Here is a 27,820-nt window from a genome sequence, read left to right on the forward strand (position 1 = left end):
ACACAAAGCAGTGGTTGTTAAGAAATTATTCTACATTTCAACATCAACACTATCTCTTAGGTCTGTCTTAATCTAGAAGTAGCTATGTGAAGGCACATTGATTTATACAGTTTTTTTGACACTGAATTACTTTTTATAGCAATATCCCATATACCAAATGGACAGACAAGGAAAATACTGTTATCTTAAAGTAAGTGGGAAAAAAAGAGAAAGCTCTTAAGTGGCCATCTATGTACTTACTTCTAGAACCTTGAAAATCCTTTGGATAAATAAGAAAGTTGACATCTTCACTGGACTCATACCAGCTTTGAGGGGAAAAAAAAAAAAGGGACCAGAAACAGCCTGCCTGGAGGTTTCACAGAGGTTCTGGCCTTCTGTTCACATATCCTTCATGACAGGTGCAGTTCCTTCCCTCCCTCCATCTGGGGCCTGGTTTAGCACTTAAACTGGCCTCTACACCAGCAAGAAGCATATGGGCTGGGACAGGGGCGATATCTCCTTTCTGTTGGTATCTGCTCTGTGTTGTCTTAAGCTTGTCCCTTCAGTTACTGTAGATACCTTGGTCCTGACTCACTATATGTGTTAAGCATTTTCTTTTTTTTTTTTGGCTGTGCCACATGTCTTGCCCTGACCAGGGACTGAACCTGCGCCCTCGGCAGTGAAATTGCAGAGTCCTAACCACTGGACCACCAGGGAATTCCCCTAAGGATTTTTAAAATATAATAGTTGCTATAAAGAAAATATCTGACATACACTTCTAAGTCGGGGAGCATAATGAAGTGAATCAGTCATCCAACTTCAAAGGAGAACACCACCAACACCATTGTCCCAGCACCCCTTCCTCTGTCAGGGTACTCTCTGAGTTAACCCCTATCCTAAAATTCATGTTTATTATTCTCTCTTTTTTGAAAAATATGTTCCATATATGTATATATCTCTAAATTATGTATTGTTTAGTTTTACCTGTGCTGGAGCCTTTAAAATGGTATCACACTAAATGCAATCATATCAGGCTGTTTTTTTTTTCAAAAAACACACTTTGTCCTAATAGTCATCCACACTGATGCTTGTAAGTGGTATCTCATTCAGTTTTACTGCTGTGTAATATTCCATTATGTAAACAGACCGGCATTTATTCACCCATTCTCTTGTCCATGTATGTTAGTATTCTTGGTAGATTTTTGCTTTAAGACTTTCCTATAAATATCCTTGCAAATGTCTCCTGGTACACGTGCCAAATTCTACCTAGTTGTGGAATTGCTTGGGTTATAGGTTACGTGAATGATTAACACTATGAGTTAGGGCCAAACTGTTTTCCAAAGCAGCTACAGCATCTTACTCTCTGACTGGCATTGCAAAAAAGGATCCTGTTGTTCTACCCATCCTTGCCAACACTTGGTATTTTCAGACTTCTTAATTTTTGCAAGCTAGAAGGTGTGAAATGGAATTTCAATGTGGTCTTAATTTACATTTTCCTGAAAACTAATGAGTTTTGTGCATCTTTTTCCATGTCTAGTTGCCACTGGTTCATTTGTACATTCTTCTTTTAGACTGTCTATTTTCTTATTGATTTTAAAGAATTCTTACACCTTCTGACTATCATACTTTGTTAAGTTACATATGTTACGGAACTGTGCAATTTTTGCCCTCATTGGGCCACAATTCTAGTACTGGCTTCTTCTATCATACCTTCCTTCCCTGCCCTCGAGCTATTGAGGAATTGAGAAAATAGCAGTATGAGTTTCTAAATGGAGTTTTAAAAATTCTATATCCTGAAAAAGATATTTAATATAATTAGATATTTCTTTTTCACATAGATTGGCAGACAAATTTATTGCCAATGTAGTGAAAATCAGTTACCACTTGTTGAGAATGTAAAGTGAAACTTGATGGGGTGGTGATACATGAGTGTACTATTTGACAAAACTCACTGAAATTATTATATGTAAATTATATCCCCCAAATGCTGATTTAAAATTAATAAAATAACAGGTGTAAATTATAACACAGGGAGGTGGTAGAGCACATTAAGGTCTGGTTCTAGAACCAACCTGCCACTTAGCTCTGCCACTTAGTATGTTACCACCTTGGGCAAGTTATTTCTTATCTTTAACCCTTGCATTTCTCATCGGCAAAGTGGGGATAACAGCAGTACCTATATTGTTATATTATAAATGTTACAGTTTTCACATTTGGGCAGGTAATCCACTGGTAATTTATTTTTGAGCTTGCTGTGAAGTAAGGCTGTAGTCTCATTCTTTTTTCTGAGAGATAACCAAGTTGTCACAACACTATTTAATTATCCATCCTTGCTCACTGATTTTGAATACTACATCTGTCATATCAGATTTCCTTATAGGCATCATTTAGTTTCTGGATTCTTGATTGTGTTTCCTTAAGTCTATTGTCAAGCACTGCACCAATACAGTACTACACTGTCTCAATCACTACAACATTATAATTAATCTTGATATATAACAGGACAAGTTTTCCTTCCCTGTTCTTTGCTGCTATCTTATTGATTCCTGAGCTTTTGTTCTTTCCTATGAACTACAGATAGTCTATCAGGTTTCATGAAACAAAACCAAAAAATCCTGTTGGAATTTCAGAGAATTCATAGATCTATTTGGTTAGAATTGATAATCATCAACTAATATTGATCCATTATTATGAGCTATCCATTTATTTAGAACTTCTTTTATCTTTCAATCACATTTTATAACTTTATAGGTTTTTTCCCAGTGTTACAGTCTGTCTTTTAACAGAAAAATGTAATCTGTTTACATTTATTGTCTCTATTGATATTTTTGAACCCATTTCTACTATCTTTTTTTGTCCATATGTCTCCCACACCTTGTCCCCTTTATTTTGGTCTTTTATATCCCTTTAGCCTCTTTTTTTCTCTGTTGGTGTGGAGACTATAGATTATATTTATACCCTTTTAAATTACTGTATCTCTGCACATGACAGAGACCATTCCATTCTTTCCTCACCTTTACTGAGAGTGAAGGGAAAAAGAGTAAAACTAGACAAAAAGGTGAGGAAAGCATAAAAGAGAGGACAAGAGCCAGTGATGACATACTTTGAAGTGGGGGACCAAAACTGAATTCTTCAAAGGAAGAAACTGAATGCTTTCCTTCCTCGTGCAGTTCCTCCTCTTATCACATATTTAGATAGGCAGTGCCATTTTTAGGTTACAGGTTATATGATTTTCAGTATTTCCTTTATACTTCTCAGTCACTCAAGGTAACCCAGGTCTCTTTTATAACTATTATAATAATTATAACTATTATAACTAAATAGTTATAGTAATTGTAACTATTACTCTTAAAATGGTTTACCAGCTATGTTGAACTCATCTTACTTTTAGGTGAGTTATTTTAGTTAAAGCACTATAAGAATTTGTCACCAGCAAACATTTAAGGTAATTAGGTACAGAGTTACTGGAAGACAGTACATTTAATTTCTTTTTAAAAAATTATTTATTTATTTTTGAGGTATAGTTGATGGATAATATTATATAAGATTCAGGTGTACAACACAGTGATTTACGGTTTTCAAAGGTTATACCACATTCACAATTATAAAATATTGGCTATATTCTCTGTTGTACAATATATCCTTGTAGCTTACTTATTTTATACATAGTTTGTATCTCTTAATCCCCTACCCATGGACAGTACAGTTTAGTTCTTAAACTTAGAGAAGACCGATTGAAATAAAGTAGTATTTGCATCACATTTATTTACCATATAAAACAAAATGTGGAGTTTAGAAGTTCCTAAAAAATATTTAATCATAATAACAATGCATAAACTTTGTGGGGGGGAAAAGTTTATTTCTAACTTGCATATTTGAAACTTTTACTTCGCAAGAAGAAGGCCAGATATCCTTTCACAATATCTTTACACAAAGCTTTCAGACCACGTTTCTCATATAGTTTTATTTAACACTTTAATATTTTTAGATTAAGATTTATACACTAGCAAGTCTCTTTTATATGGACCGAGAGGTATATCTTTAGAGAACACTTTGTCCTATACATTCATGATCCATTAAACACCTTAAAACCATTATCATTTATATTGGCAAAATTAGCCTAAGTTTACAAAGTGAAAACTGAAAGGCCCCATATTTCAGAAAATCAGAAATAGAAACTAAGGTTGATGAAAATTAATGATTAAAAAATATAATGCAAATAAACAAACATCAAATGAAAAACTGGGAAGTTTGTTCAGCAATAGTGAGATTGGTCAGTGTTCCCATACAAAACACAGGCACAAAGCAGTGAAGAACTGATCATGGCTGTAATGACACCCATCAGGCAAATATCACTAAGTTTGTTCTATTCCCATATTCTTTAAGTCAGCACTCATGGGTATCTACTGCTCATTGTTCTTGAGGGACTCTCAAATGTTAAAGAAAAAAAATCAGTTGATCCATTTTTTGTTTGTTTGTTTTTTGCAGTACGCGGGCCTCTCACTGCTGTGCCCTCTCCCGTTGCAGAGCACAGGCTCCGGACGCGCAGGCTCAGCGGCCACGGCTCACGGGCCCAGCCGCTCCGCGGCATGTGGGATCCTCCCGGACCGGGGCACGGACCCGTGTCCTCTGCATCGGCAGGCGTACTCTCAACCACTGCGCCACCAGGGAAGCCCCAGTTGATCCATTTTTAATGTTTTATAGTTCTAGCGTGTAAGTCTTTGACCTACTTGGTCAGGTTTATTCCTAGGTATTTTATTTTACTTTTTTGGTGTGATTTTAAAAGGTACTGTTTTTTTACATTCCCTTTCTGACGTTTCATTGTTAGTACAACAAAATGCAACCAATTTCTGAATGTTAATCTTGAATCCTACTACTTTGCTGAATTCATTTATTAGATTTAGTAGTTTTTGTGTGGAGTCCTTAGGGTTTTCTATATATAGTATCATGTCATCTGCATATAGTGACAATTTTACCCCTTCCCTTCCAATTAAAAAAAAAAAAATTTATTTGGCTGCACCGGGTCTTAGTTGCAGCATGCAAGATCTAGTTCCCTGACCAGGGATGGAACCTGGGCCCACTGCATTGGGAGCATGGAGCCTTAACCGCTGGACCACCAGGGAAATCACTTTTTTTTTTTTTTTTTTTTTTTTTGCAGTACGCGGGCCTCCCACTGTTGTGGCCTCTCCCGTTGCGGAGCACAGGCTCTGGACGCGCAGGCTCAGCGGCCATGGCTCAGGGGCCCAGCCGCTCCGCGGCATGTGGGATTTTCCCAGACCGGGGCATGAACCCGTGTCCCCTGCATCGGCAGGCGGACTCCCAACCACTGCGCCACCAGGGAAGCCCGGGAAATCCCTTTTGTTTGTTTTTCTAGTCTGACTGCTGTGGCTAGGACTTCCAACACTATGTTGAATAGAAGTGGCAAGAGCAGGCATCCTTGTCTTGTTCCAGATTTTAGTGGGAAGGCTTTCAGCTTCTCACCATTGAGTATTATACTAGCTGTCGGTTTGTCATAAATGGCTTTTATTATGTTGAGATATGTTCTCTCTTATACCCACTTTGGTAAGAGTTTTTATCATGAATGGATGCTGAATTTTGTCAAATGCTTTTTCTGCATCTATTGAGATGATCATGTGGTTTTTGACTTTTCTCTTGTTAATGTGGTGTATTACATTGACTTATTTGCATATGTTGAACCATCCTTGTGAACTTGGGATGAATTCCACTTGGTCATGGTATATATTCTTTTTTTTAGGTGTTATCGGATTCAGTTTGCTAATCTTTTCTTGAGGATTTCTGAATCTATATTCATCAAGGATATTGGCCTGTAATTTTCTTTTTTGGTGGTATTTTTGGTTTTGGTATCAGTGTGATGGTGTCTTCATAGAATAAAGTCAGTTTATCCACTTCACAGTTTTGGTGAAAGCGCATTCCAAATTCGGGGAGCCATTAAGATTGATCACACTTTGACAATGAAAAAGTGCCACATTAGTAGAAGCTTTAGCATATAATTGCTGTACATAATCACGCTGTTTTTTTAATGCCAAACAATGCTATTTATTAATTATTCTTGATATTGTTGTAATACAAGGTTAATGTATTCATTTAAATATCTAAGTAGTTTTATTAAACACAAAATGCTTCACAGTACTTCATCTACGATTCTCCATAGGAAGGATACAAGTAATATAATCAAGATCTTTAACTAGCTTTCTACTCTCCCTTTCATGCCTCCAGTGATGGAGAACACACTGCTCTCATGAGACTGTCAGTCTCAGTGTTGAACAACTCCAGGTGTTAGAAAGTTTTCCCTAACATTGAATTAAATTATCTTCCCTATAACATCTACCTATTGCTCTAGCCTTGCATTTCACAGTTAAGATAGAAAAATCAGTATTCCTTCTCCCATGTGACAACTCAAATTATATTAAGACAGCTATTTTGTTAGTTTTTTCCCCTACTTTTCTAATCCAATCCCTCAAATTATTCCTTGCCATATACTAGTTTTCCTCAAGATATATAAAAGAGATTGCTGTGTCCCCCTAAAAAAGATATGGTGACCTTATTTGGAGATTTGGTCTTTACAGAGGTAATCTAGTTAAAATGAGGTAATTAGGGTGAGCTCTAATCCAGTATGACTTGTATCCTTATAAAAATGGGAAATTTGGACACAGAGACAGGCACAAAGGGAGAATGCCAGGTGAAGATGAAAGCAGAGATCAGGGTGATGATTTACAAGCCAAGGAACGCAAAGAAGGCCAATAAAACACCAGACTAGGAGAGAGATATGCAACAGATTCTCCCTCACATACTGCAGAAGGAAGAACCCTGTTGACACAATAATTTTCTTTTGTTTAAGCTATCCACTTGGTGGTACTTTGTTGTAGCAGCCCTAGAAAACTAATACATTACTCAGAAATGTGACATGACAAAAGGTTAAGGAAATTTTCCACAGCCAAATTGCTTGGTTTTCTTTATGAGTGAGAATAATTCTTTCCTAAAATGGACATATCATTATTGAAAATATTAATGCTCTCAGCAATGATATATTTGAATACATTCTGAAATTATACTCTGAATTTCTTGCCAGCACAAGTCTATTATGTTTAGATTTTTCCTATGACTTTCGTTTTCACGATTTTTCTTTGGTAGCTCTGCTTTTGCAGAGTTGATGACACTGTTAATAGTAAAGGAAGCAACATACTTGTAACCTTTGGCTCTGTATTCAAATCCTAATCTAGGGCCAGGAAAACTGTAACTTGTAAACCACATTTCATTCATAAATTTAGAAAAGAAGGACTATAAGAGTGATATGCAGAATATGTGATTATAAAAATTATTTTCAGGGCTTCCCTGGTGGCGCAGTGGTTGAGAGTCCACCTACTGATGCAGGGGACACGGGTTCGTGCCCCGGTCCGGGAGGATCCCACATGCTGTGGAGCCCCTAGGCCCATGAGCCATGGCTGCTGAGCCTGCGCGGCCGGAGCCTGTGCTCTGCAACGGGAGAGGCCACAACAGTGAGAGGCCCGCGTACCGCAAAAAAAAAAAAAAAAAAAAAAAAAATATTATTTTCAAAGTGTACTGTAACAGCGATTTTCATCAGTGTGGGGAATTTCTCTGTAAATACTTAAATAGAAATTAATTTTGAAATAAGTAATAAAAATTATGACAGATTGATCAGCAACAGTATTTTATATAGAAAATTCTTAAGCGATATCCTAAGATGCTTATGAATTTCCATATATTATTATGGCCTATAATTTCTCCCATAGAAGCAGCAAAGAGTAAACAACAAAGCCATTTTCCGATGGGGATGCTGAGCAGACTGTATCTGGTAGAGGACCATTCCAAGAGAGCCAGGCAACACCTGGAGACACTTTTGGCTCTTAAACCTGTGCGGGTGCTACTGGCGTCTTGCGAAGAGAGGCCGGGGATGCTGCTACACTGTCTACAATGCACAGGACAGCCCCCACAAGAAAGAATTATCCAGTCCAAAATGTCAATAGTGCTAGGTTAAGAAACGCTGACATATTTAAAGGATCTTCAAATGAAATAAAAAATACTTTGAATATAGATATGAATAACTGTATAATATTCCACCATTAGCTAGTCTGCTCTTCAAATAATCTTTAGCCATGGTTAAATAATTTCATTCCAACTGCTACTGCTGTCTCTGTCCACAGTATCTTAGTGAGTGTGCCATCTCACCAGATTTTTAGTTATAGCGGGCTCTGTAATTCCAATATGACTGAAGCTGGTAAATTTACTTTAGTAATAGAGGTAAATACGCTTAAACCCTTAACAGACAGTTTTGTAAAAATAAAGACACTTAAAACAATAATTTTTATCTTTAACCTTTCAATTAACTTCAGAAAATGCTATGAAAGGGGTAGTTTAGGGCAAATGCATAATCAATGACATAGAAATAAGCTCATGTTCTGCTAACAGAGACTCAGCAGTAATCTTTTTCCATGTGATGACCAAAACAGTGATATCGTATTTATTTAAGACATTTAAGTTACCCACTTATGCTATTATTATTGTAATGTACTGTTTAAACATTTAAATCTATACTGAAAGAACAGAATATAAAAATCTCTACCCTAAAAGGGTTAAAAAAATCTAGTGGAAAAAGAAATAGCTAATATAGCAGCAGTGACAAAAAATGGACAAAAGCAAATTGTTTCTGAAATGAAGGCTAATAAAGGAATCTTGTTGGAAGTTCTGGCCTATGCAATGAAAACAAGACCCAATAGTTTAGGATGTGTTTTCTGTCTTAAGCAAAAATGACCTCTTTCAGGACCTTCACAACAAATTACATGTTTAAGATTTTTAACTTGTCCAATTTCCTTGAAAAAATCATGGCTCCTATTTTCCTTATTTCCCATGGTCTAAGAGCAGCAAGTATCCTATTCCTAGACACAACTCATGAACATTTACATGATGGAGCTCATCAAAACTGGTAAATAAAGTTAAAATCTACCTTAACCTAATTAAAAGAAACTATTTTAGCCATCATTGAGATTTTACAACCATTTAAAAATATTTAAAGCACATATGAAGGAAGAAAAATATCACTAGTAAATTGTGACTGCACTCAAAGTTCCCAAGGATTTAAAAATTACTCAAGATCTTTTTCATTAATCCTGTCATAATCTTAACCAACACATACACGAAGTGTAGAAACAGGTTGCTTTTGTAACAATACAAAATGTAACAATACATTTCAGAGATGATTGCTGGCTTGGACTAAGGTAACATAAGTAAAGGTGGTGAGAACTGCGTGGATGCTGGGTATATTTTGAAGGTAGAGTCAACAAGATTTACTGTAGTATTTAATGCAGGGAACAAGAGAAAAAGAAGAATCAAGGATGATGCCAAGGTTTTTGGCTTGAACTACTGAAGGACTGAGTTGTCATTAATTGAGCTGGGGCAGGCTGCCAAAGTCAGATCAAAAAGGAAATTCAGGAGTTCAGTTTTGGATATCTTAAGTTCAAGATGACTTCTAGATGTTTCCAAGTAGAGTTAAGTAAGCATTTAAAAATGTATATGATCATGAGTTCAGCAGAGGTCTGGGTTGCAGATATAAATTAGCAAGAGTCCTCATAGGTGTGTAGATAGAAGAGAAAAAAGGTTTAAGAACTGAGCCCCTGGACACATCAACTTTAGTAATTCAGGGCATGTGGAGGAGTGTGGCAAGGGAGACTGGGCAGGGAGTGGCCAGTGAGTTACAAAGAAAACAAAAAAAGCAAGGTTTCTGGGAATCCAAGTGAAGACAGTACTACAAGGAGAGAATGAGCAATTGTATGAAAAGCTGCTGCTAAGTCAGATGAGGGCCAGTTTGGCCACGTGGAGGTCACTGCTGACTTACAGAATGGTAATTTTAGTGGAGTGGTTGGTGGCAAAGCCCAAACGGTAGGGGTTTGAGAGTGACCCAAAGGAGAGGAAGTGGAGAAACTGTGTATAGACTATTCTTTTGAGGAGTTTTTTGCTTTAAAGAGAGGGAGAGAAATTGGTAAATGAGATGAAAAGTATAGTAGGCTGAAAGAGGTTTTTTTTTGTTTTTTTTTAAGATGGGAGCAATAGGGGCTTCCCTGGTGTCACGTGCTTGAGAGTCTGCCTGCCGATGCAGGGGACACGGGTTCGTGCCCCGGTCTGGGAAGATCCCACATGCCGCAGAGCGGCTGGGCCCGTGAGCCATGGCCGCTGAGCCTGCGCCTCCGGAGCCTGTGCTCCGCAACGGGAGAGGCCACAACAGTGAGAGGCCCGCGCAATAAAAAAAAAAAAAAAAAAAAGATGGGAGCAATAATAGCATGTTTGCATGCTGACAAGAAAGATCTAGCAGAGAGGGAAAACAGATGAAGTTGGAAAGAAAGGGGAAAACTGCTGGAGTATGGTTTTTTAGGTATGTTAATTTAGACTCTAAAGATACCCATTAACTATAATGGAAGAGGATCAATTAAAGAAAGAAGACTTAGGTTTTACTAGTACTGCCAGATAATAAAATTATGGTAAAAGGAAAATTAAAATGTGTTTAAGGTGTAAAAAGGGAAATGCAGATTTATGGAATTTAAAAGGAATTCTCCAAATTTATCTAATTCTGTATGAGAAAGTAGTGCTAATCAAATATCTGGAGTAAATACTTTAGAAGTGAAAAAGAAATCACAAAGTAAAAAATGAACAAGTTGAACTGTGAACTGTGTTTAAACTGTAAACTCTCTATATAAGTAAAATATCTAAAGAGAAGTACGGTTAGATTGAGAAACATACTTGCATCAAATAGGATTTAAGGTTAATTTCTTTATTATGTAAGGAGCTCAGACAAACAAGTAAATTATTAGCTAACCAAGAGATAAATGGGTAAAGTGCATAAAGATTATTTGCACAATATGTGATATAATAAATATTAGAACAAATATTAAACCTTGCAAATAAGAAACAAAATGCAAAAGAAAACAGTGAAATCTGTTATATTCATTAGGAAAGTATAAAAAAGATTAAAGCCTCCTAGTCTGGCTACACTGTCATAAAGACAGTACTCATACATTGTTGGTGGCAGTGAAAAATACTAATATCCTTCTGGACAGCAATGTGGAAATCGGTATCAATGGTCATAAAAATATTTATAGCCTTTGACTCAGAAATAGTCCTCTTGGATATTATCCTAAGGAAATACTAAAAAGTATATATGAATGATGTCCATTGCAGCACTATAATTACATTGTAGCATTACCTATGATAATGAGATATTAGAAATGATCTAAAAGGAAAATTAAAACATAGAAGAATGGCTATGAAAATTATGAATACTGCCCTGATCAAATAGAAGATATAAGATTTCAGAGCAACACAGACGATGCTTACCATATAACAATTAATGGCAGTGTAAAAAATATTTTACTATACTCTTAATTACAAGTATGTCACCTACACAAAGAGACAGAAAGAAAAATGTAAATTGAAAATAGTTTAAACATTCAGTATGCTGGGACTAGAGTGAAATACGTTCTTCCTTGTTCTAATAACAACTACTAACAGTTACTGAATACTTACCATCTACCTGATGATGGAGAATGGACATTATTGTATGCGAGCACATTTAATCTTATGGGGTAGGCTACAGCCAATACTAAATGGCAGAGCTGATATTTGAATTCAGGCAATCAGTCTTTAGTCCTGATCTTCACCACAATCTAGGCTGTATACACAAATTAAGAAAAGGTAGAAAATGGGGTTTCCCTCAACTTCTAAGAATCATGTTTTAAAAGGTAAGGTTATGGGTATCACATATTGTATCACATATACTATCATTTGGTAGTCTCAGATTACTATCCCTTAATAATTGCTAACTAACCTTTCCATTTTGCCTGTAAAATTAAGGTAAGTTGATTTTAAACAGACTGGAAAAAAAATGAAAATCCTCTCATAGCATCACAGAATGCTACAGCTGTACAAAAGAGGTTGGAGGGTCTTCACTGGCAGTCCAGTGGTTAAGACTTGGCCTTCCGATGCAGGGATGCGGGTTCGATCGCAGCCAGAAAACCAAAACATAAAACATAAGCAATATTGTAACAAATTCAATAAAAACTTTAAAAATTGTCCACGTCAGAAAAATCTTAAAAAGAAAAAGATTTTGGAGACTACCAGATCCCTCTACCTCTACAGACTAAGAAACGGAGGTCTACTATCAGTGACAGGTTGACTCAAGGTCATTCAGCTGGTTAATACAACCAAAGCTAGTTCTAAATTCCAGGTTCTCAATGATAACAATAATGAGAATCATAGTCCAATGATACTTCTTGCTATACCATCTTACTCCTCTTCCTTGTTAAAAAAAAAAAAAAATCTATGTACATATTACGTTTTAAGGGCACAACAAATGCCAAGCACCACATTTGGTGTGCTTTAGTTAAACTAATTTAATCTTTACAACAGTTTCAAGGAGGTAAATATTATAACCATTTTAAGACAAGAACAATGAAGCTCAGGTTTAGTATGTTGCCCAGGACCATGCAGTTATTAACTGGCATCCAGGTCTGATAACCAAGTCACTGCTCTTCCCAGAAATGGTCTGCCACAGGGCTTGGGGAGAAAGTGCTCATGCACACAGGGAGCTCTGGTTAAAGAGGGTCCTTATGTTCCCCGCACATGCCACCAGAGGTTCATGTTGAGAGAACTGTCTGATCTTTCTTCAGGCTGAGGATTAGCTGGCTGTTCCAGTAGATTAGAAAGAATGTAGTTAATCTATCTGCTGGTGTGAAAAAGGTTTCCAAGTTTGTGTAAACCCTGGGGGTTGATCCTTTGTGCTGTTATGGGTGATCAAGGGAGTAGAAAACATTCAGTGCTTAGAGAATAGGGGCAAAATATAATGATGGTTATATTCCCTGACAAGTGTGCTTTTTTTTTTTTTTTTTTTTTTTTTTTTTGCGGTACGCGGTCCTCTCACTGTTGTGGCCTCTCCCTTTGTGGAGCACAGGCTCAGGACACGCAAGCTCAGCGGCCATGGCTCACAGGCCCAGCCGCTCCGCGGCATATGGGATCTTCCCGGACTGGGCCACGAACTCGTGTCCCCTGTATTGGCAGGCGGACTCTCAACCACTGCGCCACCAGGGAAGCCCCAAGTGCTCTTTTTTAATATGCTAGTTGTTCAAGGGCTCATGAAATACATTTCCAGACACCTGATAAACACCTTCCCATGACCTTTTCTCCCTCACTATTTTGCTCCCTTTCCTTTCCTCACACTTTCAATTCTGTAGGTTCTAGCATTGCGGGTTTTAATCCTCTCTCTCCAGTTAGGGAACCCCTTAAGTGGTCTCCCCATTTTCAGAGTCTCTCCATTCACAACCATCTCACACAGGGAGAGAATCTTCTAAAGCAAGGCCATTGCTGCCTAATAATAGCTATCAATTCTTCATGAAATTCCTTGAAAACAGGCCCCAGCCTACCTTTCCAGCTTTCTCTCTCCTCAGTCTCTTAAGTCCTAGGTAACTAATCTGGGCTTTCCCTCCTCTGTTCTTTGGCTCACAGTGATCCCTTTATCTGGAATCCTCTCCATTTTCATCTCTGGCTGTCCAATTTCGGTCTGTCCTTTAAGGCCCATCTCAAATGTAATCTCCCTTGCTTTTTCTGATTCTCCAACCAGATATATTCCCTTCCTTGTCTAAACTCTATAGCTCTGGGTGTAACTCTTAGAAGAGTTGACCTGTACTGCAGGTATCGGTGTATTCCAACTGGCAGTTCCATTAAGATCAGTTATGTGTTAATAACCTCTGTGTTCTAGATAGCACCTAGAAAAGACACTCATACTCATAGTTAATGATCAAAATCAAAAATCTGATTTTCAGTAATGAAAACTAAAAGTGCTTCACAATTTTCTGTCAGTTAAAGAACTGGTTAAAGGAACCCAGAGAATAAAAAAAAAATGTCTTAATGGGATACTTGATTTCCTAGGTGCTGACACAACAATTGATAGACATCTTCTAGGTCTGGAAAGGTATGTCTGTGTGATGAAAATGTAGGCTCAAAGAAGGCCCCAAAAGGCTAAAAAAAAAACCAAAACAACTTAAGACATCTTTGCTATGCTTTCATTTTTTGAGTTTTAGTTTTGTACAGATGAACATGGGACACTCTGAAGCTTTAAAGCTAAAAACTATACCGAGGAAGAAAAAACTGATTAAGACAATCAAATAACACATTTTGAATACTACTGTAAATCAGGTTAAACAGGGTTACTAAGCGATTAATTCACTCTCCAAAAAACACACAAAAAAACCAAAAAACCCAACAGAAAAATTAGCTCCTTTTCTCCATTGAGAAATAAATTAAAAATCTGGTAATGCTACTTTTCCCACATTATAAAGCTAATCAGAGAAGCCTACCACCTCATAAAAACATTTCATAAAGGTACAGAGATAATACTACTCCTACAGACATCATGATTAATGAATCCACGGGCCCCTGGCTGTAACTACGTCATTGTTTACTTCGTGACTTTTGTTTTCGAGGAGGAGGTTAAGTCAGGGAGGATGGGAGGAAATTAAATTGAAACCCAACAAATACCTTTACAGAGTAAACACCACCACTCAACTAATTTTTTTCTTACGGGCCTGTAGCACTTGTTGGTAAAAACACAATGAACCGATAATTTGAACAAAGGCAACAGGCACCTGCAGCCTCTCAATCCCTTTGCAAATATTTCCACTAAGATAGGGCCAAATTCTGGGGTCTGGACGAACAGGCGAGTGTCACCATTCAATAATGAGCTCCTTTCTCGATAAGCTGTAAACCTCGAGGCACCTGAGACCCTTCCCAAGGATCTGAGCTGGGAGCGGTCTCGGATTTTTAGACAAATCTCTCCTCCTACCACACGTGATCAGCCACCCTGGGAGACCCGCAACGCACGATACAAAGGCTCGGCGCTGCCACGGCATCCTCAGGAGGATCGCGGAGCCTCCCGCGCTCAGTTTCTGAGGAGCTTGCGCAGGGCGCCGCCGCCAGGCGCGCCGCTCCCGGGCCCGCAGGGCGGTGCCGCGCAGCGCGGGGAGCGGGAGCGGGGAGCGCGCGCCGCCTGCCCTGCGCGCCTGCCCACCCAGCGCCGGGGAGCAGGGCAGACGAGCTGCACGCAGCCCGGCCGCGCCGCAGCCGCCGGGCCCTCCGCCGACGCAGGGAGCCCCGCAGCGACGTGGACTAGGGTGAGGAGGCCGAGGGCTCCCAGACCCCGGGCAGGCCCGAGGCCAGGCCAGCCCACCCCGCCCAGGCCCCGGCCTTGCCTTCTCCTCCTGGCTCCTAGCCCCCCCCACCCTTCCCCCGGGCCTCGCGTGGGGGGTTCGGGGGCGCAGTGAGCGGCACTTACACCACGGCTCTGGAGATGATCCAGGACACCATCTTCCCGGGGGCTTGGACCCCACCTCGGGGGCGGGTGGGCGCCAAGCGTGGCGGACCAGGCCGCCAACGGCAGGCCGCGCGCTCGCCGGCTCCTCGCGCTCCCCGGGGCCGCGCTGGCGCCCTCGGGAGCTGGGCCCCGTGTCTGCGCGCGGCGGCCCGAGCTGCGCTGCGGTCGGTCCCCCGCCCGTCCCCGCCCGCCGGCGGAGCCGCCGCCGAGCCAGCCAGCCCCGCCCCTGCGCTCCGCTGATAGGCGGCGGCGGCGGCGGCGCGTTGGCCGAGGCCAGGTCTGGGTTGCCGGGCTCCGGGGGCTGGGCTGGCGGGACCCCGGCCCGCGCCGGATGGCGTTGTGGCTCGGATATCTGGGCTCTCACTTCCCTCTTCCTGCCCCTTCTGTCCCTGGGAAGTCCACCTGGCGTGGCGGGGGGGGGGGGGGGGGGGGCGTGGGGGGGGCGTGCGGGGGGGTGGGAGGCGGAGGCTGAGGAAGGGGACGTGTGGATAGGGGTTGTGAGTGCCTGTGTGAAAAGCAAAATAGTAGCAGCAACTCTGTGTCCGATAGAATCCTCTAGACCAGGCCCTAGATTCTGGAGAGGAGAGATTTTGAGATGTGTTTAGCCACATCCGGTGTTCTCACTGTTCACTGAGGCCCTAGACGTCCTCAAAGTACCGCATTTTAAGGCAAACGTCGGGAGGATCTTTGCACAGGCCTGTGTGTATCAGGAGTCTTCTGGTGCGTGGTGCAGTGCAGGGAGGGGCAGAAGGAGGAAAGCATTGGATTTCAAGTTTGCAGTAGTGGGTGTATAGATACCACTGTTCTGGGCCTCTTAAGGCAACTTTCCATCACAACATCTGCAAAGCCTGTTTTACAAACACACCTCTGACCTGCTAGATACTCAAAGTAAAAGTTGGGCCTAGGATTCCTGACCTGTCATGCTATTTACAGCTGTCTATTTTTGGGGAGGTTGGATTACTGCTTACACCTTACAGCTCTTTCAGGTATGATAATTTAAGGAGACAGAATTTAAAATCTGATTTTTTTTGGTGGCAGTACCAAGTCGAGAAAGTGATCTTGAAGTTTAATTATCATCTTATTTTTTTTTCTGTTAAGACGATGATAAAAGATAATTCTAGTATTCAGATGGTACGAAGAATAAAGGATGAAATGGGCGCTTTAAGCCTTTAATTGAAAGTTGAAAGCCCCAGGAAATATAACAACTTATTTTGTGACCATACTCTAATTTATTCTTTTTGTTCCTCAGTTTCCCCGTAGTAAAAAGAGGCTGATAATACTACAGCTTACCTCCTGCCTTCCAGGGATGACATAAAGCATGCTAAATACATGTTTAGAAAGTTCTCCCACTTGCTTGGGAGAAAATCAAAAGCAAATATAAGATTGTCTTGAATTCTTTTAAGGTCCCAGATTCAATACATTTAATAATATTTTCATTATTTAAGGAATGAAATCAGAAACTGCTTTCTGCTCTTGGGTTAGGTTCTTTTGCTTATTTACCCATATTTAGAAAGTATATTTTAATTTCAGGGATCTCACTAATGAAAATTTGCATTTGTTCAGAATCTTATTTTTGGCCATTATTCAACATTATTTGGGGATCACATGTGCCACATAAGCACCAGTTTTCTGGAAAATTCTCTTGCCCAGTAAAACTCAAAGTTACTTGAATGGCATTCAGATTCCTCCGTAAACAGGTCCTGAAATGTTTTTTACAGCCTTAATTTTTACTGCCCTCCCAACCTCTAAAGTACCCTTTCCCTACCATTTTTCTCTGAACCAAGCTGTATTTTCACCCTCAGTGCCTATGCCCAGACTTCATTTTTTATTTAATGATTTGCGTCCCATTCTCTACCTGTCAGAGTTTTTCAGTGTGCTCTGCCATGAAGATGTCCTTGATTTTCATAGTTATTCATAATTTTCTCTAGGTCCCCAGAATTTATTACTTGAATATCTATTTAATACCTGTGTCATTCTGCTTTATATAATGGTTATGTTTTACCTATGCCTAATCTACTGGATGGTAAAATGTTTAAGGACAGGTATGGTATATTAGTTATTTGTGTTTTCCTAGTGTCTAGAATAGGGTAATTGCCCAGTAAAAGTTTGAATAATGTTTTTTAGTACAGTCACTCTCTTAACTATGAAAACTTTATGAAATTTCAGCCTTGAACAGTGGAAGTCTCTTAAAGCTGTCTTTCTTGCCTTCTTATTTTGGAGGGGTCATCATTCTGAATATTATTTCACTGCATCACAATACACTAATGCTTTCAGGGGTTGTTGAGATATATAGGACTGCTCACTGCTCTCTGAAATGTCTGTAGGCTGCTGTGTGTTAAATTTCATCCTGTATGCTTGTTATATCTTCAACCTCCTCCACATTCATGTCACTTTTTGCTGCTCTCAATCTGCAACAGCCCCCTTCTTCACATCTCAATATGCCGTGTGTTGGAAACCACCTACCCTGTGCTACAGACAATTTGTGGAGTCAACCTTTTACAACTCAGAGCCTAGGTAGTGTTTATTCCCGTTTTGTACACTGGAAACTGAGGTTTAGAGAGCTCACTGAATGGCCAAATAACACATAGGTGATAGAACTGGAACTCTAATCCACGCTTCCCGAGTGCTCTTTACATTATACTGTGATAGTTGAATTGTGTTTAAGGCAGTGGGTCCAGATGGGGGTTCCCTCTAGGAGGAAGTTGGGAGGCATTTTTGGGGTGTTGTTGGAGTGATTGGGGCTAACCACTAGCATTTGATGGGTGGGGGCCAGGGATGCTATATATATATATATATATATATATATATATATATATATATATATATATATATATACTCTTTGTAAATGCATGGGCTGTCCTGGACAAAGAATGTTCCCATGTCCTGCAAGGTTTAGGAATATCCTGCCTGACATTTGTGTAATACGTGTAATTATATGAACCTGGAACCTCCATTTTACATATAAACCATGGTTTTAACTGAGACTGAATTTTCCAGTGTCTGTTTCCATGCAACTGCTGTGCGAAAGAAAGATTTGTTTCGTTCACAACTTAATCAAGAGTTGTTTACAGTTTTGGAGAATTGCATCACAAACTACTTTGCATTCATAGCTGTCATGGTTAGCTACTAATTACTCTTGTATGTCTTCTAGTTCAGTTTTGTTTCAAGATTAATATATTGAAATACATATTATCTTATTTTAAATGATTTTCATTTCGCTTTTCCATTCATATTTTATTTAGGATACGTGGGTTTGTTTGAAGTCTGTAGGGAGATTGTTTTAAATTTCATTTCAGGGTGATAAAGCAGAAGATAGAAAATATTTTATGAAAGGGGGACATCAAGCCTGATACGGTTGAGAACTCTTAGCCTAAACAAAGAGTAATTTCATCTGAGGAGAAGTCTCACATGGGAAGTACCCAGATTTTAGTAGTGGGTGTATAGTTGAGATTTAGTAGTACGTGGCCATTAGGTAAGTGCTTCATGGTGTAAGACAAGGCTCTGGAGACAGTGGGAGAAAAGGAAATACATTACCTGCTGCCTTTTAAAGCGTGGTCTCTTTTGGTGTACTTGAGATCATTTCTTGTTTACAAGATGGAAAATTGTTTCTTTAAATACTAAACTTAATTGATTTTTAAAAAACATATTACTAGTATTCATTTGAGCACTTCCGTCATTGTATTCTACAAAGACTTTTCTTTGGGTATTGAGTTTAATCATGGTGGGATGCAGCATATTTAGGGCAAAGGACATCAGGAGACCTACTTTAATTGCCAGTAATGTGATATGTGGCAGGTCGATCTGTTTCCTGTTAAATGGGGATGATAATGTTATGATGATCCAATGCAAGGGGTTTTAAAAACTAAGGGTAATTAGACTATTAAAAAGAATTGGTTTCTCTTCTGCATTTTCACTTAGAGTTCCTGGGAGATATGTGGATTATGTGTCTTCTACATGTTAAAGGAGTTTATTTATTAGGAAAAAAAAGAGAGTGGGAAAGTATCTAGGAGAGCAGATAGTGAGAGAATTACAGGGTACAGAGATAGTATCTAATCTATATAATTAATGAGTATGCTGTTGAAACTAAATACTAGGTCACCTGCACGTTTCTGTTGGAGGAGTATTTTCAAGTGCTTGAAAATATTTTTATTTATAGAAAGGCTAAAATGACTAAATGAGTCTACCTTTCATAGTTGTTTAGAAAATAGTGTGAGGGAGAGGATCTTAAAGAGAATGACTTAAAAGACAAAACCTGTTGTTTTTCCATCTGCTGCCAGATGAATGTTTTTTGTCTTAGCCAGTTTGCTTTATGGTATTATGGTTACAACAGAGGTCAAATTTGGCAGATGACATTGAAATCAAATTATAAGAAATAATATTGAAAATAAAGTAATTGGATTGCATTAGAATAGAAAGATTAGATTCTTTTTTTTTTAACATCTTTGTTGGAGTATAATTGCTTTACAATGGTGTGTCAGTTTCTGCTGTATAACATCAGCTATACATATACATATATCCTCATATCTCCTCCCTCTTGCGTCTCCCTCCCACCCTCCCTATCCCACGCCTCTAGGTGGTCACAAAGCACGGAGTTGATCTCCCTGTGCCATGCGGCTGCTTCCCACTAGCTATCCATTTTACATTTAGTAGTATATGTAAGTCCATGCCACTCTCTCACTTTGTCCCAGCCTACCCTTCCCCCTCCCTGTGTCCTCAAGTCCATTCTCTACATCTGGGTCTTTATTCCTGTCCTGCCCCTAGGTGAAAGATTAGATTGTGAATTAAGTATTTGATAGTTATTAGCTAACATTCCATGAAGAAAGCAAAATATGTCTGTGATGGCTGGATCTAGGGAACACATATCTGAGGTTCTTACACATTTGAGGTAGCAGCTTTGCTTACAATGATTATGGATTTAGACATATTTGAGGCACTTTTACTATTCATTTAAATCATAGTTCCCAGTTTTGAAATCAAGGTAGATCTATGATTTCGGGTATTATTCAGGTGCATATGGGGGTTGTTATGATGTCATTTACAGAGAGCTGAAACATTTGATAATTCTGTTATGTCTAGTAAGCAGAACTTTAAACAATTTTTGTTGATGTTTTTGAGTGGTAGTTGAAAGCACCCGGAATAAAATTCAAAAGGGTGAACAATGAAAAGTTAGTCTGTTAGTCTTCTTCTATCACCTGTCTCCAGCTGTCCAGTTCCTTTAGAGGCGTATCTCTGTTGCCAGGTTTTGTTTTGTTTTGTTTTTTGGCCAAGAGTAAAGTCTAGAATGAGACCCAATTGTATATAGGTATTTAGTCTAAGATAAAGGTAGAATATTACATCAGTTGGGACATGATAGATTTATTTAGTAAATGATTTTATGGTAGCCAGGTAGCCATTTAATAAAATCTGAAGAAAAAGTAGTTCTGGATGGATAAGAACTGTAAATGTAAAAACTAAAAGTACCATGAAAGTATAAAAAGAAAACGTGAAGGTAATAAAATCATGATAATAATGGAAAGCCCTCTCAAAGCATGCCATAAAATCAGAAGCCAAAAAGGCAAATTTCATAGACTTGATTGCATAAGAATTTAAAAACCCTATGCCTTCAAAAAACAGTATAAATAAGATTTCAAGACAAATGACAAATTGGGGAAAAACATTCGTAAAACCCAACAAAGGTTAATATTCTTAATATACAAAGCACTCATTAAAAAAAGCATTAATTAAAAATGTGTCTCAAAATTCAGAATCTCTGGTTTCCAGTCGGGGATGTAAGAAGCAGCTTAGGAGTTGCAACTCTAACAACAAGTAAAAAGCTGAACAAACTAAAAAATCAACAATTCTTCTTAGATGCTTCAGAGAAGTAAGGTCATAGGTCATAGGATAAACTGCTGTCTCCCAAATTTGAGAAACAGGCAGATATGGAGAATCACAACTCACTGGAGTGGAAACCTCTGCAAGAACCAGTGCCAGGGTAGGAAAACCTAAACTGTAATTGAATCTGGAGGCTCAGGGTGGACAACTCTGAGAGTTAAAAACTGCAAGAGAATCCAGTCATAGGAGCTCTACCCGATCTTCACAGTTAGTATTGAAGAAAAATTCCCCCTGCTGGAAGCAGGGAAACGAAAAAGAAACCATTTTGAAATATACCAGTGCATGTGCTCTTCTTAACAAAGAATGCCCTCGGGAGAAGCTCTTTCACCAGAGCCTAACCTAACTGGCAGAAGGGAAATACCCCACACCAGCCAGCTCTAGTCTTCCACCGGGGCGGGGGGAGGGGAGGAGGGAAAAACTCAATTTGAGCCCCTCTAGCCATACATGTAGGGGAAGGGAAATACATAACTCCTGCCCCCTCCAGCCATCCTGTCCCATCTAAGGGAGGTGGGGACTGAGAAGCATTGGTGAAGTTTACAGTCCAGAGGTTTAGGGTCACTGGAAGACTGAGACCTAATCATAGGACTATAGAATGCTCCCCCTTCCCCACCATACCACTACTTTACCACAGTTCCTTTTACCCAGTGCTTCATGTCTGTCTTTCAACAAAAAATTACAAGGCATCTAAAAGGCAAAAAATCCATTTGAAGCGACTGAGCAGTCATCAGAACCAGAGTCAGATGTGGAAGGAATGTTGGAATTATCAGACCAGGAATTTAAAGAAGAACTATGATTAATATACTAAGGGTTTTAATGGAGAAACTAGACAACATGCAAGCATAGATGGACAGCATAAGCAGAGAGGTAGAAATTCTAAGAAAGGATAAAAAAGGAGTGTCCCTTCTAACCATTGCTTTTCAGCATCATACTGGAAGTCCAACTTAATGCAATAAGATAAGAAAAGGGAAAAAATTATACTGAATGGGAAGAAATAAAACTGTCTTTGTTTGCAGTGTTATTTCTACATGATTGTGTAAAACATCAGGAGTAATTGACAAAAAGATTCTTGGATTATAAGTGATGATAGCAAAGTTGCAGGATACAAGATTAATATAAAAAAGTTAATTGCTTTCCTATATGCTATCTGTGAACAAGTAGAATTTGAAATTGAAAGCACAATATCATTTACTTTAGTGTCCCCCAGATGAAAAACTTAGGTATAAACCTAACAAAATTAAGATGTATTTGAGGAAAACAATATAACTCTGATTAATTCCCTGGTGGTCCAGTGGTTAGGACTCTGCACTTCCACTGCTGGGGGCCCGGGTTCAATCCCTGGTCAGGGAACTAAGATCCTGCAAGCCCCACAGGGTGGCAAAAAAACAGAAACAATAACAAAACCCCAAAACTCTGAACGAAATCAAAGACTAAGTGGAGAGATATTCCATGCTCATGGTTAGGAAGACTCAATAGTGTCAAGATGTCAGTTCTTCCCAACTTGGTCTGTAGGTTCAGTGCAATCCAAATCAAAATTCCAGCAGATAATTTTGTAGATATTGACAAACTGATTCTAAAGTTTGTATGCTGAGGCAAAAGACTCAGTAGTCAACTCAGTATTGAAGAAAAATAAAGTCAGAACTGACACTACCCGACTTTAAGACTTGCTATAAAGCTACATTAATCAAGACAGTATGGTATTGGTGAAAGAATAGACAAGTACATCAGTGGAATAGAATAGAGAGCCCGGAAATAAAAGCATACAAATATAGTCAACTGAACTTTGACACAAAGAAGCAAAGGGAATTGGAGCAGAGATATTCTTGTCAACGAGTAGTGCTGGTACAACTGGACATCCACGTGCAAAGATGGATCTAGACATAGACCTTATGGCCTTCCATAAAAATTAACTGAAAGTGTATCATAGACCTAAATGTAAAATGCAAAACTCTGAAACTTCTAGAAGATAACATAGGGGAAAACTTAAGTGGCCTTGAATATGGCAATGATTTTTTTAGGTATAACACCAAAGGCATTATCCATGAAATAAATAATTGATAAGCTGAACTTCATTAAAATTAAAAGCTTTGCAGATGAATAGGCAGAGGACAGAGGATTTTTAGGGCAGTGAAACTATTCTGTATGTTGTTACAGTGGTATAAATATGTCGTTATACTTTTGTCCAAATCTATACAATATACAATAGAGTGGATTCTAATGTAATCTGTGGACTTTGGGTGATAATGATACGTCAATGTAGGTTCATCAGTTCTAACAAATGTAACGCTCTGGTGGGGATGTTAATAGTGGGGAGGTTGTTATGTGTGTGGGGACAGAAGGTATATGGGAACTCTTTGTCCTTTACCTTCAATTTTTTTTTTTTTTTGCTGTACGCAGGCCTCTCACTGTTGTGGCCTCTCCCGTTGCGGAGCACAGGCTCAGCGGCCAGTGCTCATGGGCCCAGCCGCTCCGCGGCATGTGGGATCTTCCCGGACTGGGGCATGAACCTGTGTCCCCTGCATCGGCAGGCGGACTCTCAACCACTGCGCCACCAGGGAAGCCCCTCCCCTCAATTTTTGTGAACCGAAAACTGCTCTAGAAAATGAAGCTTATTAATGAAAAAAAAATCTTGGTAGAAAAAAAATGCACAAATATCAACACATAATTTATAAAAGTGGTGCAAATGGCCAGGAGAAACTGTAATCCTAACTGATTTACGAATACACTTGGTCCAAATTCAGAACTGGGTCTTGTTCAAGAAGCATCGTTCAATCCCAAAAGTTATTAAAAAGGAGTTCCATTTTTTCTTCAAAGAGCATTAAAGGGAATTTAATTCATAAACCAGATTATTCTTGCAAGGTCTTTTCTCCTCCCCATTTCTCTTACTGCCCTGGGGCTTCTTACAGGTCACACTCTAAAGCTTTTTCCTCAGATCCCAGCTAACAAGATCACTTCCCCCCAACATTTCTTACTTGTTGCCTTTATTATGTTGGTCAACTTAGTATCAGCAAGTCATTCCTTTCTAAGAAAGAAGGAAGTGGAAGGAGGAGGGCTGTGGACATTCACATGTTAATCAAATTTTCCATGTCATACTAAGAAAATGTTTTCAGTTTCACTGATTATTAGGAAAATCCAGATAAAAATTTTCTTTCTTATTGCCAAAGTGTCAGATAGAGTATTATTGCTTAGCTGTTGGTGAGAGTGTGTGGTACTCCTAAGTCCCTATTGAAATTTTTTTGGGAGAAATAGTACATGTTTATATGTATGTTATATTTACATATTTGTAGGTGACAGGCCTTTAAGTCCCCGTTCTAAGAATTTATCCCCAGCCTTTTAGTTCAGTCTGTGTGAGTATGGGCCCATCAAGTATGTATTTAAAAGGTTTATTTTCATCCTCTTTCTGTTACGTTTTCAAAAGTGACTCCAATGTATATATCTCAAAATTGTTTGTGCAACCTGTGTTCAAAACCTATGATGGTTCTTAAAAGAATAGGTTCCAGTTTCTATTCCAGACCAACTAAATCAGAATCTCTGGGTATGGCCTAGGGATCTTTTTAAACAAGCTAACATAATTAGATATAAAATTAACTATATGGTTAAATAATTAGAGCCATTCTTTCGGGCTCTCAAGTTTGTGAACTTCTGCTCTGATCAAGCTCCAATCCCATCCACCCTAACCCTGGAAGGACTTGAGTGGAATACTTGTCAATCCTTAATTCTTTGAATTTCAGTTCTCCTTACCTTACCTTGAAATTCCTTTATATAATTTACCACCCTCCTTTTTTAAAAAAAAAATATTTTATTCCTGGTTCTAAGAAATCATGTACCCCTTGCTAAAAATCACTCAAAGAAGCTCTTCATCTTTCTTTCACAACTCCTTCCAGATACTCTGTGGTCTTTCTTCCTTCTCTCCTTCCCTAACACCTTCCCTTCTTTACTGCATCCTATTTTTGAGACTTATCCTGTTGTTACTTGTGACTGTAGTTCATAGATTTCCACCACTATGTAATATCCATCATATGTAGTATATACAATATATTTTTCATTCCAAATAAGGATATTTAGGATGTTTGAAAAACTTTTTTTGCTCCAGCTGCTTATGTTAAGGTTTATCTAAGGTGTGTGATATGTAAAGCATCACATTTAAAGCATAATAAATATCATATTTTAAAAATTATAGATATGTTTATGATTGTCATCCTTCCTACTAGGTTTTAAGCTTCTTGAAAGCAGGAGTTGTGTCTAACACATCTCATCGTGCGTTACCAACCTTACATATAATAATAAATATTTGCTTAACTGAGTTGAATTTTGTTCTTTACTGTTCATGCAGCACCCTCTTAAAAACCCAGTTTTCTATAAGCCTCAAATTTCACAAGAGAGAACTATTGATAAGCAAAATACTTAGCCATGTTGTAATACGTGAAAATCGCATTAAAAATTTCAGCAACTTGATCAAAATAAATATGAATTAGCAGGATAATGTCAAGAATTCTTAGTTCTTATTTGACAGTTTTAAATTGGTACATTCTTGAAGTCTTTTAAAATATTAAGCTATCACTTTAGTTTCTCTTTCTAGAGATGGAAGTAATAACCTCTAGTTAATTGTGTAATATTTAACTAGTGTTTACAAGCAGCTTTCATTTCTCCGGTCTAGAATAATAGGAATAATGTTAAAAATTCTAACAGAAAAAGAGAAAACTGGTTATATTTTTAAACATTAAGGAATGTTTAGCTTTATGATTAATTTTATTATAGGACTTGTACTATTCTTTTAATTTTTATTTTATATTGGAGCATAGTTGATTAACAATGTTGTGTTAGTTTCAGGTGTACAGCAATGGCCTTGTACTATTATATTAAAAAAAAAACTGTTGCTAATAGGGTCATATTGGTACTATGTTGAAAAGTTTCTTGAAGGCAGCGCTCTCATGCTTTTTATTCACCTGTCCTGGGCCTGGCACATTGGCTTCAGTTCACGATAAGCACTGTACTAAGGAGCCTGGTTTTATGATCCCAGCTCTAGCTCGTTAAATGATTAGACCTGAGCAAGTCAGTTTACCTCACTGGACTTCCGTTTCTTCATCTGCAAAATAAAGGTAAAACTTCAGACTGCTTGTTGTTGTTTTTTTAACATCTTTATTGGTGTATAATTGCTTTACAATGGTGTGTTAGTTTCTGCTTTATAACAAAGTGAATCAGCTATAGGTATACATATATCCCCATATCTCTTCCTTCTTGCGTCTCCCTCCCACCCTCCATATCCCACCCCTCTAGGTGGTCACAAAGCACAGAGCTGATCTCCCTGTGCCATGCGGCTGCTTCCCACTAGCTAGCTGTTTTACCTTTGGTAGGGTATATATGTCAATTCCACTCTCTCACTTCATCCCAGCTTACCCTTCCCCCTCCCCTTGTCCGCAATTCCATTCTCTACGTCTGTGTCTTTATTCCTGTCCTGCCTCTAGGTTCTTCAGAACCTTTTTTTTTTTTTTTTTTTAGATTCTATATATATGTGTTAGCATATGGTATTTGTTTTTCTCTTTCTGACCTACTTCAGACTCTAGGTCCATCCACCTCACTACAAATAACTCAATCTTGTTTCTTTTTATGGCTGAGTAATATTCCATTGTATATATGTGCCACATCTTCTTTATCCATTCATCTGTCGATGGACACTTAGGTTGCTTCCATGTCCTGGCTAGTGTTGTGGTCAGAAAAGATACTTGATACGATTTCAGTTTTCTTAAATTTACCAAGGCTTGATTTGTGACCCAAGATATGGTCTGTCATGGAGAATGTTCCATGAGCCCTTGAGAAGAAAGTGTATTCTGTTGTTTTTGGATGGAATGTCGTATAAACATCAATTAAGTCCATCTTGTTTAATGTATCATTTAAAGCTTGTGTTTTCTTATTTATTTTCATTTTGGATGATCTGTCCATTGGTGAAAGTGGAGTGTTAAAAGTCCCCTACTATGATTTTGTTACTGTTGATTTCCCCTTTTATGGCTGTTACCATTTGCCTTATGTATTGAGGTGCTCCTATGTTGCGTGCATAAATATTTACAATTGTTATATCTTCTTGCATTGATCCCTTGATCATTATGTAGTGTCCTTCTTCATCTCTTGTAATAGTCTTTATTTTAAAGTCTATTTTTTCTGATATGAGAATTGCTACTCCAGCTTCCTTTTGATTTCCATTTGCATGGAATATCTTTTTCCATCCCCTCACTTTCAGTCTGTGTGATTCCATTGCTGTCTGAAGAAGGGGGCAGGAGGTCTTTGCACCTGCTAGTGTTGGAGGATCTCCTGCAGAGGCGGGGGGTGGCTGTGTCTCACTGCGGGGACAAGGACCCTGGCAGCAGAAGTTCTGGGAAGTACTCGTTGGCGTGAGCCCTCCTGGAGTCCGCCATTAGCCCCACCAAAGAGCCAGGCTACTTGTTTTTATAGGGTTATTAAGGTAATCCTTTAGACTGCTTGTCTTCATAGGATTATTAAGAGAATTAAACAAGGTGTATGAAATCCCTTTATAAGCTGAACACTGTGATGGGGATATGAGATATTATTTTTAGATTAGTAAAAATC

General features: G+C 38.7%; 2 protein-coding genes and 1 non-coding gene across 4 annotated transcripts in view; 2 read left to right on the forward strand and 1 right to left on the reverse strand.

The window, feature by feature from the left end:
- The window catches only part of REEP3 (receptor accessory protein 3), a 100,382-nt gene extending 84,808 nt beyond the window's left edge, over nucleotides 1-15,574 (reverse strand). The window contains exon 1 of one of the 2 annotated variants that reach the window (XM_060034935.1): nucleotides 15,332-15,496. In XM_060034935.1, the coding sequence (XP_059890918.1) occupies nucleotides 15,332-15,363 (32 nt within the window). In that variant the 5' untranslated portion in view covers nucleotides 15,364-15,496. Of the gene's footprint in view, nucleotides 1-15,331 lie in introns of both variants that reach the window. The other variant, XM_060034936.1, reaches the window with a different exon arrangement.
- JMJD1C (jumonji domain containing 1C) overlaps nucleotides 14,768-27,820 on the forward strand; it is a 308,870-nt gene continuing 295,817 nt past the window's right edge. Inside the window, exon 1 of the mRNA XM_060034933.1 lies at nucleotides 14,768-15,170. The gene's annotated coding sequence lies outside the window, so the exon portion shown is untranslated. The remainder of the gene's footprint in view (nucleotides 15,171-27,820) is intronic.
- On the forward strand, nucleotides 22,516-22,588 carry TRNAG-UCC (transfer RNA glycine (anticodon UCC)). Its single transcript has one exon. It is a non-coding gene; the product is annotated as a tRNA-Gly (tRNA).

This window comes from Delphinus delphis, chromosome 16 (assembly GCF_949987515.2).
Source record: "Delphinus delphis chromosome 16, mDelDel1.2, whole genome shotgun sequence".
Classification (NCBI taxonomy): Eukaryota; Metazoa; Chordata; class Mammalia; order Artiodactyla; family Delphinidae; genus Delphinus; species Delphinus delphis.